This window comes from Mya arenaria, chromosome 9, assembly GCF_026914265.1.
Source record: "Mya arenaria isolate MELC-2E11 chromosome 9, ASM2691426v1".
Lineage (NCBI taxonomy): Eukaryota > Metazoa > Mollusca > Bivalvia > Myida > Myidae > Mya > Mya arenaria.
Window position 1 is genome coordinate 41664797 of NC_069130.1, and position 17964 is coordinate 41682760.

Below are 17964 nucleotides of genomic sequence, written 5' to 3' on the forward strand. Positions count from 1 at the left end.
AAAACTTACGTCAGCTGTATCCAGTCAACACTGTTGACTCAACAGTCATCTAATATTTCTAATGATGCTTCACTTGCCATTTCTATGAACATCACACCTAGTCAGTTCCCATGTGCCACAGATATGAACACTAACAATGCCATATTGTCTGCAAGTTTGCAAGCTGCGGGCCAAACCTTGCCATCTATGTTACAACCAGTGCCATCTCTGACCCCAGCAATGAGCTCAATGCTGCAAGCAAATCTCATAAACTACATGACCTCCATGACAAACTTAGACATTCCTGTGTCTAACGCTTCCAACTTACCAAATGGCGCTATAAACCCCTTTCTAGTCAATATTAAACAAGAACCGTCCAGTCATGACTTACAGAGCCAGAATGTACTCGCGTTTTCTCAAGCATTCCCCTTGATAGCTCCGCCTCTCCTGTTTTCACTCCAGGGACCAAACCCAGGTCACTCTAGTCAGAGCAGCCACTCCCCCTCACAGAGCAGCAGCCAAGGTCACAAGGAGAGGTCACCATTTGCAAGAGACCAAAATGCCAATATTCAAAAATCACTAGATATAGAGGCAAAAATCAAAAGAGAAGCCTCAGGTCGTGTACAGGCAAATCATGAAACACTTGGACAGGTTCAAAACAGAATTATGGAGAGAGCAAAAAGTCGTAAAAGCGCTCACACAATGCGTGTCCCACAGAGGAATGAGACAAATGTAATTGACTTATCGAAAAGTGTGAATGATATAAAGCAGGAAAACTTTTCTGTCACAAAAGAGGGTTTATGTGGAAAGCGCTCCATTGATGATCTCATAGACCGAAAGGTTATGTCATCTAAGACATTCAAACGTCTTCAGACACTAAACCATGTGATCCAGAGCGATGTCTTCCAAAAAGCAAAAAATAGGCTTGAGAAAAATAATGTGGCAAATCTTAAGAGTGGTTCTGAAGAAATTGCTCTTAATTTAACAACACGCAATTCACAATTTTCTAAATTCGATTCTGACCAACAGACGGATACCCAACAAAGTTATTTCAAGCTGGCCGGCTTGTAAGGAAGGGAGGCAACTTGATCTTCCTCATGAATTGACCAACGGGCATGAACCAGACTTGCAGGAACCAATGGAGTTGTCTCCTCTTTCTGCTCAATATGGCTCAACCAATGGTAATAAAGAAAACGAGGGACTCGACATGGTAAATGGTCTGTGTAACAGCGCCATCAATGGTATAACTGATGCAACAAGTTCTCTAACAAAAAAATGAAAAGGTAAAGAAGTCTTGTTGTATTTTTGAAATCTATTGCCTTAAGGCGACTATAAATTAATAGCTAGATATTCATTCCCACCCAAAATCTTTATTCGGCCCCTTAAATTTTATTGACTCAAATACAAATGTTGATCTAGGGTCTGTATTTGCATATCTGTCCGAACTGTCCGGGAACAGCGTTTATTCATACCTACAGTGTCGCTGTATAACATTCAAATGTAAGAAAGGAGATTTTTACAAGCATGTTCGTGGTTCATCTAGAAACACATGTAAAATGTATATGGTCTCTTATTCAACAGTGAAAAAACAACAGTTATCTAGAATTTTTTTTAAAAAGTTTCACATGCAGCACCCCCTTTAAAAAAAGGGATGAAAATCTAGAAATTAATTTATATTGCCAAAAATGCCTGCTGTTTTTATCATAGATGAAATGAATGAAAGGATTGTATAGTACACACCTGTATAGGATTTTATTTGTTTTACTTTTATATTTGACATACTTTTTTATACAGTGTTTCTAACAGCTTATAATGGTCAATCAGAAAAATAACTTGGGGTCTGTTTGAGCATGAGGGATTCTTGCACAAAAGCATGGGCTTAGATCCCTTTTGAAATTGTTTCCAAAGTCAAATTTATATATTAATTTCAAGGTACATGTACTTGCTTCTGTTTTTTTTTATGGAAATGTTCAACAAACAATTTTTACCTTTGTACAATAGTCTGGAGTTAAAAAGATTAATCCTGAACTATAAAACCATTTTTTCTTAGAAATTCCTCATACCATGCATGCCTGGCTTACCAGGGGATTTTGGTTTGAATTCCAGGGGATTTTGATATAACAAAAGGGGATTTTAACACAGCGAAATCTTGCACAATATCTACATTTATGATATAAGAATAAATATAGAAACACACTCTAATTACAATAATTTTTGGACTTAGTCATCATTGTCCTTCATGGAATTTCACACTCATAATAATATGGATGCTTTCCACTTTAAACTTTGAGCTAGAGTTAAAAAGATTTTTTTAAAAATCTCTATTCCAGGGGATATTGATCCTCCGGCGGGGGACCAGGGGATGGGTCGGAATTCCGGGGGATTTTGCCCCCCGTGGAGGGATGTGTCATGTATGTCATACTTGCCATTCCATTTGGTATGGTTAATGCTGACAAGTTCAACCATAAATCCAACATGGGGATGGGGCTGGTGGTAGGGGATTCCCCTGGGTTTGCGCTCGATCCCGACGTGAGGTGAATATCTCCCAAAAATTAAAAAAGTAATTGTGTGTGATTGGGAAAAATGTAGACAAGAATGCTTTGTTCATTACTAGAACTGCTCTTTAACTGTCTATCAAATGCTCTTAATGTTTAAGTTGTAAATGGGAATATATTCAATGCAAATATACACACATTCTATACATACATTCACACTCAGTTTGCATCACAATTAAAATTATTAAGTTGAATCATACATGTTCATTATTTATTCAAATGAGAATGATTTTCATTGATATATATTTTACTCATGAACTTAATACATGGTTGCAATGAATATGTCGGGGGGGGGGAGCTTATTTACCCTCGCCATCGGGTTATACCCATTCGGCGAGCACGCTACGTTTTACAGTATTTCTACAGATTTAATAACATTTAAAACATCTCGTCTTTAATCGTAGCGTGGGTGCTTTGGACTGTATATATATAAATATTCCTACACAGTATGTATAAATCTCTGGTTAAAAATTCATTATTTAAATAATATCTTAAGAATCTATCACATACGCATTAAAATCAAACACTTCAAATACATCATATACAAACATTTTAGGCTCAGCCTACATTTAAAAAAATGTTTATATATACAACGTATCCTTGGCATTATAACAACTAGCTAGTGAGAAATTTTATTTATTGTTTTTAAATGACAGATTTCTCACTAGTTAGTTTCCTAAACCACCCCCACCAGAGATGGGGGCGGTATATGCTGGTTTGCACTGAGGACTATGCCTCAGTGCGTTTGCCTGAATTTTTTTTTTCTTTTTTCTTTTTCTTTTTTCCTTTCTCCTTTCAGTGAATTCTTTTTTTCTTGTTTATAATACAACAGCGATATTCAATAAAAAAATAAAAAATAAAATAAGATAAAGAAAAGTGTGTTATACATGTATATATAAGTGTCCAACTGTTGTTGTTATTCTTCTTTTTTTTTTTTTTTTTTTTTTTTTTTTGGACTAGTATCGCTGTGTAACCAGGCAAACCAGGATGGAGAATATAACAATTCCCAGCTTAAGACTCCATCCTATGGTGTTACAATATGTGAAAGCGTTGCCAAGGATTGATTAAATTATGAAATAAAATATAGATTGGTTGATCCTCCAGGGTGTATTTAAAATATCGCTATTAATATTAGAGCCATTTTCGGATGGTAGTTTAGTACTGGCATAAACAAAGACTTTACTAACTATAAGAAAGAAAACGATCCTTTTCAGGGCCACTGTTAAAATATTATATAATAATTTAAAATGTTATATACATTATTTACATAAAAAGGATTCTCATCCCGGAGGAACGGTAAATTTATAATATACAACGGCTGGTGAATTATTAAAACAACATATAGACAAACTCCCCGAAGCCCTTCTTCCCATAAATGTATGGGGTTTAATGCTTGAAAAATAAAAAAAAGAATTAAATGTGAATGCCTGTGCTATTCTACAGGGGTGGCTCCGTTCAGTATTACTATTTTTCGCACCCCGGGATAGAGAAAAGAACGAGTTCGCCGGGTGCCATGATAAGGCTACTTGAATACTCTCCATTGAAGGAGATACCATGTGGGAGGAAAGTGTCACGTGACAAATTCACTCAATGGCGGAGGATTAAACAAACGGACTATCGAAGGGTAATTTTACCGTTAAATTCACAATGATTGTTAAATAAAACACACACCACTAGTAGTATTTATACGGGTCAGAGTGTGCACAATTATATGACTACGATATATACTACTGATCGATAGGTATTTCTCACGATCGAGAGTACAAACAAACTTGATCAATGAAAATCACGTGACCGTTGGAATGTGTTTCCCACGGTGAATACTATAAAGATTATAGTAAACAAAATTGTAAGGCTACTATTTAAGCTTTTAAGATTTAGTTGTGGTTGGTCAAAGTTTTGTTACTAATTTCCAACCAGTATAATTTGTTACTAAGAATATTTGGCTAGGCCTTGTATTATTCACTTAGTTTTTCAATTTATGATAGATAATTTTAAATTTATGATAGATAATTAAATGTTATTTTTGCTAGGAGTCTTGGGGTACTGAACGGAACCGTCCCGACACCTGACCTGGGTAGGATAAAGCTGCCGGTAAAAGGGGTAACATTAATAATTAAATAAGATAAAATATAAATTAAATATGTAAATAATAGCTTAGATTATATATATATGATGTTCAAAAATGAACAACATATAAAGTAGACTGTTCCTGACAGTATTTAATAGAGAATGCTAAATCCAGTTATGGGGCAATTAATTAAAAGTGCCGACAGCTTCCAGACAACCGACCTTTATAAATAAAAATAAAAATATAATTAAAAATAATGTAACATAATGTATATTATGATATACAACACATTGTATATTATGTCTTAATTTTGTCGGTTATCTGGCAGTCAACCAGGAATTTGGCAAGTGACCTGAAGACAGACCTTTGGGCAGCCTTGCTGGGGTTTAGAATATTGTTTATATTATAATCCAAACCAGAAAAAGTTAGGGCTGCCCTAAGTTCTGCCCTCTGGCCCCTGTAAGTGTCACAGTGTAACAGAATGTGGAAAGTGTCACAGGTCACTCAACACCGAGCACAGTTCGGATCACTTTTGAGAATATATTTCCCAGCACTTCTTGGGAGATGTGATGTGCCCAGTCTCAGCCTCGTTATGCATTTATCAATTCTAAAGAAATTAGAATATTTATTTGGAGGCTGGAGACTCACAGAGGTCCTATCAAATGTATAAATGTATGTTTAGGTGTCCTCGCCGACCGCCATTCATTTATGACGTGCTGGCGGGCTAGTGAATTGACCTCTGTGGGTGCAAGAGGGACCAGATCATTCACCTTCACACGCCTGAGGCCCTCCTTTGCAAGCCCGTCAACCACTTCATTCCCCTTCAGGCCGACATGAGCTGGGACCCATACCATGGTAACCTTTAAGTTTTTCTCCAGACACTTATTATTTTGTTCCAAAATGTCTTTTATCAAATCAGGTCTGGAGCTGCTACCTCTGTTTTGTATAGACTGCAATGATGATTGCGAGTCTGAGAGGATAGCAGTATGTATGGGCTTGTTACTGATAACCCAGTCCAGTGCATCTTTAATTGCCAAAAGTTCAGCCGAAAATATGGAGAGATGGTTGCTGAGTCTTTTAATATTTTTGATATTTTTGGATGGAATATAAAAGGCACATGCAACTATGCCGGTTTCTGGGTTTTTAGATCCATCTGTGTAAATTTTTAAATGCTCAGCATAATTTTGATCAATATGAGAGAGTTTCACCTTTGACGAGGTGCGGCAAGTCTGATTTCGTTAATTTTTTAGAGATAGAAATGTCAACTGAAGGGTCCTGGAGGGTCCACGGAGGAACCTTAGACGGCCTCAGGTCTGCCACACTTACATCTTTGAGCCCGGCCTCCTCAACAATGCTTTGGGTGTAAGCGCCAAAAGGCATCGCTCTATGTTTACCCTTGTCATATTTTGCCTTGATGAGATCTTGAAAAATATACAAAATAAAGCCCTTCGAATAGCTCTGAGAGCCCTTCCCTGTACCCCTGCATGCATGCTCGAGGAAGAGGCGGGGATACTTCCCTTGGCCCTGCGTAGGAGACAACAAATCATTAACTTCTGGGCTAGGGTACAGTCCCGGAAAATAGGTAACCCTGTAAGTGACCTCTTTGGAATATGTCAGGGAAATGGTTTACCCTTTTATACTTGACTTAAATATCTGATGTGTGCAAATATTGCGGTACACTCCTGGTTTCCCGACATTTATAATTGCAGTTTCCTGTTAGAGTGCGTTAAATTCGCCTTACAGACTAAACAACTTGTATCCATGTTCAAGTAACATGACAAGCTATTTTAAGCTTACCCTTTTCTAAGATGGTTATGTCGGTTATACATTGTCACCGTATGACAAGCTTACTTGATTGATGACCTTAAGAAAACATCCGTTTACAATTCTAATGGGTATAAAAAGTGGTTAATTACTCTAGGTTTACTGTTTTAGGTATACATGAAATGTTATTCAAGGTATCTTGGCTAAATTAGTAATATAATGATGGGAAACAGAGCAATCAATTCTTAATTATGATGTTTAATATTCAGAGGTATCATGAAGGGGTTTGGGTGATGTTTTCTTCCATAGATTTAATAGTGTTCTCTTTATGTGCATTTACTTGCAAATCAATTATTCAAACATTACTTATTCTTTTGTTATAACAAAAGTAATGAAATTAATTAAGAACCTTTCAAAAAAAACTTTTAAAGCTGCACTCTCATAGACATACCATTTTTACAACTTTTTTATTTTTTGTCTTGGAAAGAGCAAATATTTGCATAAATATCTGTAAGCCAATGATATAAGGTTGCTGACAAAAAATCAGATCTCAGATTTTCATATTTTCGTTTGAAAATTAATGTTTTATGGCATAAAACATATGGTTATATAACTGGTTTGCATTGATTTCAACAAAAAATGACTCGTTCCAAGACAAAAAATAAAAAAAGTTATCAAAACGTTCAATCTGTGAGAGTGCAGCTTTAAACATAAATGTATATTAATTAAATCCTTTTATATTCAACTTGTACATATATAGGTAGCCCTCGCATTAATCCTTTGAATGTCCGCCCGGTTAGCTCAATCGGTAGAGCGTTGGACTCTGAATCTGAACCCAGGTTCGATTCCCGGGCGGACCAGGTCACTTCTGTTGTTATTGGTTATGAAATGCTTTCTACGACCATTCGCACTGTACCACTGACCCTGGCACGTACAGAAATTGTCAGTTCCTTGCAGAGGTGAAGGCACCTAGTACTGGTTCTGCCCAGGATAGGTGTGCGGTGGTTGAACTCTCACTCTGGGACCCTTCAATGTGCTCATGCCGGGACCCGGAGTATAAACTACTTACACCACCACCACTAATCCTTTGAATGCCAAAGTCACAAAATATAATTGAAGGTGATGGCTGCACAACCTTCTAATGGATTCTTTTTTCTAACTTAGGAGCCCAAGTCTTAAAAATTTGACAGCCTGGGTGAATGCTAATGTCACCCAAATTTCAGGCTTAATTGTGACATAAAATAAAAAAGTATGTTCTTAAAACTATAAAGATGTTGCAAAAAAGCTTAATGAAAATAGTGCATTGGCATTATTCAAGTTTTTTACATAATAATAGTATCATTATAAATTATTGAATGACTGAAAAAAACATTCAACAATTAATTGAACTAATATAAACTAAAAGTGTAACAAATGTCAGTATTAAGAGTATTATTATTATAAATTTATTTCTAAGTATGTAACTTTTTTACATATTTACTAAACAATAAAGTTTTGACCTGCTCAAAGCTACATGCAAGTTAACTTATTAGCTGATGTTTTTTCTTTAAAATTAGTTGACTGTAACCTACATATGAGGTCAATTTCAGGGTTAATAATCCTATGGTATTTCTTACCAAGAAACTATTACGTATCTTAAAGTCACAGATAGGAAGTCATGAATATATAATATGTTGACACCAGATCACATCAAGCATATATGATTGGTCATTCTCGGAAAGAATCTGGAAAATGTAAAGAAATTGGATGCTGTTGTAAATTTTGCATATTTCACAAACAGGCATTTTTCAAGTAGAGTCGCCAAAACAAAAATTGTCAAAAGACTCTGAAGTGGCTGTTTATATGGACTAGCAATACCCCAGCTCTTTTCAAAAAAGACACCTTGGTTATTGAGCTATTTTCCTAAGTTTTATCCAGACAACTTTAAATTTCCCAGTTCTACCCTTTTAAGTCAAGGCAAGCGAGTCACAAGTACCATATGTAACAGGCTAGTGATTTATGCAAAAAGTTACAAACTGTGAGTTTTGTCACACCATAATAAATGCATTATGATGAAACATTCACAAAATAAATTTATACTAGAAGACCTAATATATTATATTGATTATTTGGTATGATTATCAGTATTACCCAATTAAGTAAAACTTGGAACTGCTTTTATTATTGCCTGCAATTAACCTAAGTACAATTTTGCAGGAGCTGATGTCGAGAATCCGTCAGCTTGAGACTCATGTGAAGGTGCTTCAGAGAGCCGTCAAAGAAGAGAACTCTGTAGCTCCACATATGCCCCGCATGGCTATGAAGAGGAAAAAGAAGTTTCGTCCCATTGACTTCAACAAGTATGTCACCTTAAATCAAAATTACTTTGTATAAATAAATGTTCACTTTCAGTTTGTTTACAAAAATGTTCAGGTTGTTTTATTCTTATAACTGAGTGCAGCCATGACATATATGATAAATATTTGTAATAATGTAATCAGTGCTCCAGCTAGCCCGTTTTTCAATGGCGCAGCGCCCTGCCCCTTTTCTTACCGCCCTGCCCCTTTTTTGAGTAGTGCCCTTTTCACAAATGCTCTATTAGCGCCAATTATCCCGTTTGTGCCCTTTTTACTATTTAAATCATTATTAAAGATCGGCAGCCACTGTCATAATTGAGACAAATTACGTAATATGTCACCATGCTGCCCCATTGCCGACTGCTTAAAATATGCTGTACTGCCCTTTCATCTTCCCATGTGCCTTGACCAAGTCATATGACAGCTAATTGTTTATTTGTGTAGTTAGCAGACGACCTGTGTTTTCATAACCGGTCATCTTTTAATCCGATAATTAGGAAAAGCCAAATAGGGAACATCGGCAGGAGGCGGAGCTATTGAATACCAGCCAATCAGAATATACATTGAGAAAGTTCGTAAAATGCTATAGAAAATGTGAGGGGATGGTGAAAAATGTTGTCAAGCACAATTAAATATTTTAAAATAATTGTTTATTGTGTTGTACAGACGAGACTCGCCATTTTAAACAGTGTTGATTTGAAGCAGATGGTCACTGCCGATTTATAAACACAGGAAAAGTGGCGCTAACACAATCAAATACATCACTTATTCAGTAAATGTTTTGAAAGTTTATTTCTAAAATATTGATTCAAAGTTTCAAAGTTTATCGGCAGATCGGCATAGAATATGGCAAAAACATAAATCAACTATAAAAAGTAACGGAATAATAATAAATATACATCATGTAATTAAATATGAAAATATAAATTGTTAAACACTTAGAAGGAAAAAGCAGAAATTAACAAAAGTTAACATAAGGAGGATTACTGATGATGAAAATTTCTTTGTAACCCACAAAAATATGTTGATGCTTTATATAGTGTTTACTTATCATGTCCACGATCTTGTCAAAATTCGCCGAAACCGCCATTTTGTCAGACCGGATTTCGGAGTTATTTTATCAATGTTCTATGTTTTATAAGTGACTTTTTAAGCAAGGGCAGTGATTTTCATTGTCATTTTATTTTAAAACATCAGCATATTAACATTATTTTACTAAAGACAATTAAATAACAGCCAGGCTGAATGTAGCATTCGTACCCAATCCTGAACGTACCAAATTAACATTCGTCCCTTACATATTCGTTTTTTGTGTATTTATTTATGTGATTGCTTCAAATGTTTAACTGTCTTTGTTTTTTTCTTCATTTTACATGATTTTTAGGAGAAATATGTGACATTGCACTAAAGATGACTCCAGTCAAGTACAATCACACTATACCACAGACAATAAGACAAATTTTAATTTTGATATTAAAACACACCCTTCTAAATTTTGAGAAAAAGATCCATTTTGTTCAAGTCTGAAAATCATGGAAAATGATTTAAATTGAGTATGAAAACAAAACAAATTCTAGGGTGAGACCTCCCCCCCCCCCCCAAAAAAAAACAACCTTGTGACAGGGGTGGAACCCTCCCACAACCACCCCCAATCGTCCCTACACGACTCATGTAGCTTGCCCTTTTCAAAACTCCACCCTGCCCTTTTCAAATCCTGGCTGGAGCACTGATGTTATATATTTTAACGACTTCTTCACAGGTACACCACCATACGTCATGTAGCACTGAAGGTCATGTACCTCGGCCACGACTACACAGGATATGCTGGCACAGAGGAAGCAGAGCACACCATTGAACGTGAACTGTTTGAGGCTCTTATAAAGTGCAAGCTTATTGAGTCCAAGTATGCACATTTTTCAGTTACTCTGACAAAAGTTTGATCTTCTGAAATTTGATAATGTATCATTACCCTAGTCATTCAGAAGGTGGAAATAATGATACTTTTAAAACGTGGTCTTTTTGAATTTGCATGTTAGCAATTAAATGATTTTTTATGCCCCCTTTTGAAAAAAGTGGGGTATATTGTTTTGCACATGTCGGTCGGTCGGTCTGTCTGTCTGTCTGTCTGTCGGTCGGTCGGAATACCAAATGGTTTCCGATCAATAACTTGAGAGCGCTTTGACCTAGGGACCTCATACTTGGTAGGTGTATTGGTCATGACCAGCAGATGAACCCTATTGATTTTGAGGTCAGTGGGTCAAAGGTCAAGGTCAGTGTGACCTTTACATGAAAAACGGTTTCCGATCAATAACTTGAGAACGCTTTGACCCAGGGACCTCATACTTGGTAGGTGTATTGGTCATGACCAGCAGATGAACCCTATTGATTTTGAGGTCAGTGGGTCAAAGGTCAAGGTCAGTGTGACCTTTACATGAAAAACGGTTTCCGATCAATAACTTGAGAACGCTTTGACCCAGGGACCTCATACTTGTTTACATTACAATTTGTTGTCATACGCTCATTATTAAGATGGCCCCGCTTTCTATTACAAGTGATGAAAGTTTATAACCGATTGGCTTCTTATGTCAAATTTTAATTGGTAATGAAAGCAATTTCTGTACTCTGAGGCTTTTTATAACTTGTTTAAATCACAAATAAAACGGTTTTTATATAAACACTGTAAGACTACTAAGAGTCTAATTTTTCAGAGAGTCAGCATGTTACAGTCGGTGTGGTCGAACAGACAAGGGTGTTAGTGCATTTGGACAGGTAACTCATTGAATTAGACCAATTTGAAATTTATTCCATAATATGACCAACTTGTAACTAACATGGAATAAACAAAGTGAACATTTCCAGACTTGGATTAGTGCTTGTTTTACTTAATAACAATTGTCTTTAGCTTATATTCAAATAAATTACCTAATATTCCAACGAAATAACGTCACAACAAAAAAATAACAGATTTAGGATATAAACTTGCTGTTCAATCCAAGGGAGAAAACCTCATATAATAAGCTTTGTACTTTTTCAAGCCAAGGGAGAGAGCCACATGTAATAAGCTTTGTACTTTTTACAACATATCTATTCAAAGAATATTTTTTTACGATTATATTTTTGCACTCTGCTGCATTAAAGATTAAATAAAAACAACTGATACAAATTATTTTTCTTCAGAAAGAATTTGACTAAATGCAACAATATATTAAGTAATTGGCACAAGTTATATAAAGGGCAGGGAATTGCAGAAAATAAATAGGATGCTAAGGGTGTAAAGAACACATGTAACGTTTTTATATTGGTTAAATCCTATTAATTGAACTATAACAGGCGACAAGACCACGGAGATACGTTACTGCCACGTGCTGAACAGGAACCTACCACGGGACATCAGGGTGCTCGCCTGGGCGCCTATAGACCCAGACTTCAGTGCGAGGTAAGGGGGATGGAGTTGAAATTGATACAAAATCAGAATTGATCATTGGAAATTGTCGTTCAAACCCTTTCGATCAATTTTCCATATGTAATTGAAATTAAAACTTCATAAAGAGGATTAAATTTCATGGTACAAAACAATAACAAGCTGCTGTTTGATGTTTACTACTAATGGTAAAAACATGAATGCAAAATCTTTTGCTGTGTTTTGTTTGTAAAGAAGTATATATTCAAGACCAGTAATATTTTAGCTTAATACCAAATTATTGATACAGTTGTTGTACACTATTTTGCCTTTTTTAAGAGAATACGCCACATTTGATAATAGATTTTGCAATCGATTATCGACAATACCTGATCATCATTTTATCCCTAGCAGTAACACTTATGGCTTTAAGTTATAACTTGGATGAAATCCATGCTCTGTAGGTGGAAGCACTACTGCAGTGCTTTAAAAACTTAATAGCAAGCCCATATAACAGCGGATCTGTGGCAGACTCTTGACTGTCATCTACTGCCTCATAAATGACGATGCTGCCCGTTTTTAGGTAGGGAAATTACAGGGTCACATCGCTGGTGCATGTTAGGAAAAGGGTAGCTCTTACCTGGGTTTCATTCTGTTGATGCACTTTTTTCTGCAACCTAACAAAGACTGATTCCCTTAATTTGGCAAAGACCAATGGTGTTGTAAATAAACATTGTACAGTCCACCCAGTATGAATGCTGCTATATATGGTATACCTAGTCACATGAAGGTGTTGTCACATAGCATTGGTGTCTTTAATGATGTGGAAAACTCTAATAATGTCAATAAATCTGAAGTTTTAACATATATTTTGATAATACATTGAAAACAGGCAAGGTCTGAGCAGTTCACATGTTTGTAGTACATTGATGAACGGGGAAAGAGGATTCCTATGGTATACCGTCAACCAATGGTATCATTTCAGGTTCAGCTGCAGGAGAAGAACGTACAAGTATTTCTTCCCCAAAGGAGACCTTAATATACTGGTAAGTAATAAACCTGGGGCGGTATTCATAAAACATCTCAAGTCATTTCTTAATTTTAGTCAATTTTCAAAACGTTCATAGTCAAATTAAAAGAATTCAGTGTTCTTTTACATAAAAGTATGTATCTTGAATTAAAGCAATGAAAACGAAATATGTCAGATTGTATTAAGTTATTAAATGATAATTGACTTAATATGCTTTATAAAGATCAGCCCTGGACATTATATATAGTATATAGCATATACCGTATAGTTTTTTTGTGTCCTGACTGTATCTTTGTCATATTTTAAAATGACTTTGCACATGTGTTCGGAAGATAAAGACGATGTGTTGATTGTAAGACCCGCATCCCTACCTCAAAGATAAAGCATGTCCGGTTAGCCATTGGTCAGTACACTCCCTTCTGACCTAGGCAATCTGGATTGGTTTAACAGCATGTCCGGTTAGCCATTGGTCAGTACACTCCCTTCTGACCTAGGCAATCTGGGTTGGTTTAACAGCATGTGAGTTTGATGTGTGGTTACCATGGTTACCAACCAAGTGGGTTTTCTCCAAGTACTCTGTTTTACCCCTCAACAAGACCACATACTCGCACAACTTTGTGCCAACAAGAGTGATTAATTTTATGTTGTAATAACTTGTAAGCTCTTGTTTAAGCTCTTGTTTAACTCCAAAGGAAACTAAGAAGATGCACTTCTACTCCCAAATAAGATGTACCATACTTAATTCAATTGTTTTAATTTACCAAAAAGGAAGAATATACATGTATACAACACCATGTTTCTTATGAAGGTTAGCATGTTTAATTTGAAAGAAAGGTGCAGAAAACACTGTATATCTACCTTATGAAATGATAGTTGATCATTGTAAATCTATAGGACTCACCAGTCATTTAATGTGTGTTTTCATCTTTTAAATACACAGTTACAATCTTGTTACCGGTAATATATTTTCCACAAATGCATTATATAGTAAGCAGCAAGGTTTATTACTCAAAATTTGTTTGTTATATGTTTATGTATTGAATTTAAATACGAGTGTGACTTTAAAAAATGTTTGATTTTCATGAAATATTGATTTGGAGAAAAACATCATCTGAAGACTTAAAATTTCCTGATTTTATGATTTTTTTAATTCAACACAGCTCATGGAAGAAGCCGGCAAAAAATTGATTGGCGAATATGACTTCCGCAACTTCAGCAAGTTCAATGTTAAAAATGGCATTACAAACTATGTTCGAAAAATCATGGAGGTTGAAGTCAAGACTCTAGATGAGACCGATGACGGATTCACAATGTACGAACTCACGATCGTCGGGAGGGCGTTCCTGTGGCATCAGATTCGCAGCATCTTCTCTGTGCTGTTCCTTGTTGGCAAAGGGAAAGAATCGGTTGAAGTATGTATTTGGTTTTTGTCTAGTTATCTCCCTTGCATTGTGTTTAGTTAATAGAAAACATCTTAAAATTTGCTAATTGATGCAAGCACACAAAGTAAGGTCAATACAAGTAATTATGTCACCCCCTTTCATGGGGAGACATATTGTTTTGGCCCTGTCCGTCGATCAGTCCGTCAGTCAGTCTGAACGTCACACTTTGTTTCTGCTCAATAATGATGGAACGCTTAGACCCAGAAATTTGGTATGCTAGTAGTTGGTCATGACTAGTATTGATTTTTGGTTCACTAGGTCAAAGGTCAAGGTCACCATGACCTTGAGGTGAAGAATTGGTTTCCGCTCAAATACTTCAGACCCTTTGGGTCCAGGAACTTCATACTTGGAATGCTAGTTGTTCATGACTAGAAGATGACCCCTATTGATTTTGAGATCAAAAGGTCAAAGGTCAAGGTTACCTTCAGGTAAAAAACAAAATGTTGGCAATGACCTTAAGTTAAAAATGGTTTCTGCTCAATAACTTTAGAACGCTTTTTCCCAGAAACTTAATACTTGGTATACTAGTTAGTCATGACTAGTATGTGACTCCTATTGATTTTGAGATTAGTAGGTCAAAGGTCAAGGTTGCCGTGACCTTGAGGTGAAGTAACATTTACCGCTTAGTAACAGAAGAACACTTGCACCCAAGAACTTAATACTTGGTATGCAAGTTGGTCATGTAGATGATCCCTAATGATTTTGTAATCAGTAGGTCAAAGGTCAAGGTCACAATAACCTTGAGCTGAAAAATGGTTTCCGATCAATAATTGAATAACACTTGCGCCAAGAAACTTAATACAATGCAAACTTTGTTGACATTTTCCAAGATTAATCAACAACACTTTTTTCTCTTCACTATTCAATACAGGTGAATAAACCAAACTTCACTGTTAGTTCGTCTCCAGTCCAAAATTACTTATTTCACGTCCATCATTCATTTTTTCTCAGCTACGACCACACAATAGGGGAGACGAGGACTTTCAAAAGAGCAATCTCTAGTTTTAATAATTGCAATTCAATACTAGTAATTCTCCTCTAATGTTCATAGTTTATACTTTTTTAAATGAAGGGAGAAATGTAATTTTACAAATCAATGGATGCAACAAGTTTGCCATATAGCAATTACCATCGCAAAGTTTAGGTGTATTAAACCGTTTTTGCTTTAAATAATGGAATTCTCACAAAATGTTTTATACTTGTTGCAATTGAGACACTAATTTTTGCTTCAAAATAATTTCGGATTTTTGATGTAAATTTTTATCAAACAAAGAAAAAACTAAAATCGAAACCGAAAAATAAATTAGAAATATTGGTATTTTTTTTTATAAATGATGTTCAGATTAATAGTGATTATATGTTATCAGATTTATACAATAGCAATCCATGTACTAATTTTTCAGGTGGTTGATGAACTTCTGAACATTGAGAAAAATCCGCGTAAGCCGCAATATAACATGTCATCTGACGCGCCTTTGTGCTTGTATGACGCTGACTTTGGAGGAGAATTTGAGTGGATTTACGAAGCTGGTAAGTTAATATAACACAGATCTTATTTCACCTTATTAGTAACTTATACGGTTTATAGAATGTTTTGCAGGATACAGGATTCTCATTTTGACATTTTTTGCATGCCCACATTTAAATGAAAAAAGGTTAAGGTATTGTCATGGTCTGGGTGTCGTTGTTGGCATTCTCAGAGTATGATAACTTTTGACTTGGCAATAACCAAAAATACTGTTCAAGATATCATTCAAAGGAAACTTGGTACACATGTTGCCAGAGTCAAAGCACTTGTGAGTTACACTTTAACAAGGCCCATAACTCTGGCTTGAGGAGTACAATCGTTTTTTGACATACTTTAATTGCAGTTTAATTCTTAACTGTGATTATGTTATGTGTATGTTTGGTTATTTAGTGTTTTTGCTTTTGGCGATATTTATTACCGATAACAACTAAACACTTTCGGATGTATATATGAACCCAAAGAAGAAAATTGGCGGTAATTAACCAAACGCAAATAACGAGGGGAAGAAACAGCGGGCTGTTTGAATCAATGATTGATTATGACGAAATATAATTAATTGTCAACGATTTCAGACCAAACCAATCAATGATTGATCGATCATCAGAACATCACTATTTATGAGTCAAGCATTCTTATTACTATAAGAAAATTAAAAAGTCTTTGAGTCCCAAAGCAGAGGTGAAAGTCCAATAAAGGATTTTAGTCAAAATGCATAAAATCTTATATCTGTATATAAAAGTCGAGAATGGAGACAAATGATTTTTAGCTCTACTGGCCTAAGGCCAGAAGAGCTTATGCGATGGTAATGTGTACGTAGTATGTGAGTCCGTCTGTCCGTGCGTCTGTAGACAATTTCTTGTTAACGCGATACAGTCTTCAGTTTTGATTGTATCTGGATGAAAGTTGTACAGTATTTAGATATCAATAAGAGCTCGGTTCCTTACCAGCCATATCCGCCCATGCATGCCTAGATTATGGGCCTTGAAAGTTTTAAAGAAATTCTCCTTTTAGTTAACCTATTTTAAGCCAGGTCTGCATGAGTGAATTCTATTTTTAGCCAAGTTTACAAGTTCTGTACTGGTTCACAGGTTTGGTATACTTAAATTTGGAATGTTTGAAAATCTTTTTGTCTGAACCAGCTTTGCAAACCCTTGCTATTTTGATTATGGCATCACAAGGCTCAAAATATGCCCCTGGGGCCAAAGCTGGCCCCACCCCTTTTGACCTTCTTTTTTATTCTTAAAGCTTCAGCAATGATATTTAGACCATGTCTACAGTTTTGAAAATTAGCATCAATGTTGTCCTCTGATGCCCTTGACTTTGACCTTTTGACCAACATTTTTTAATTTTAGAACTACAGAAATTTTTACCATGAGTACAGTTTTGAAAGCATTATTTTGTCAGATGAACTTTACTTGGCACATATTAAAATAGTTCATGCAACTAATCTGCTTACAATACTTTCTGGGCTCAGATGTTGAACGTGCAACGTTTTCAGGTAACCCAAACACGAAACTTGAACTATAATTATGTCTGTTGCCTTTTACCCATACATACATGCTCTGAATAAAAATCACAAAGCCATGCCAGTAGAGCATAGGCCCTTATGGGCCTCTTGTTTTTATATCCTCAACTTTACATTCATTTTATATATTGGCTTATTTTCAATATACTCAAGTATGTATCAAAATAACAAAATATGACTAAGATATTTTCAATTTACGACTTAAATTGACTTAGATTTTTCATTGGACGGGTTCCAGGACTGCCAAAACCAAGTTAATGGGAACACCTAGTGGCATATTATTTTCATATTTCAAATTGTTTATGTTAAGTTGCAGTCGATCAAAGGATGCAAA

At 35.7% G+C, this 17964-nt stretch overlaps 1 protein-coding gene and 1 long non-coding RNA gene across 2 annotated transcripts in view; both read left to right on the forward strand.

The window, feature by feature from the left end:
• Positions 1-17964, forward strand: part of LOC128246022 (uncharacterized) — a 29804-nt gene that overhangs the window by 3942 nt on the left and 7898 nt on the right. The window contains exons 3-12 of the mRNA XM_052964232.1: positions 46-1046; positions 4568-4628; positions 8566-8708; positions 10465-10608; positions 11414-11474; positions 11741-11759; positions 12036-12141; positions 13091-13151; positions 14296-14547; positions 15981-16107. Of these exons, the coding sequence (XP_052820192.1) occupies positions 46-1046; positions 4568-4628; positions 8566-8708; positions 10465-10608; positions 11414-11474; positions 11741-11759; positions 12036-12141; positions 13091-13151; positions 14296-14547; positions 15981-16107 (1975 nt within the window). The remainder of the gene's footprint in view (positions 1-45; positions 1047-4567; positions 4629-8565; positions 8709-10464; positions 10609-11413; positions 11475-11740; positions 11760-12035; positions 12142-13090; positions 13152-14295; positions 14548-15980; positions 16108-17964) is intronic.
• Positions 4060-5981, forward strand: LOC128203336 (uncharacterized). The gene is made up of 4 exons (XR_008255928.1): positions 4060-4158; positions 4568-4628; positions 5288-5460; positions 5856-5981. It is a non-coding gene; the product is annotated as an uncharacterized LOC128203336 (long non-coding RNA).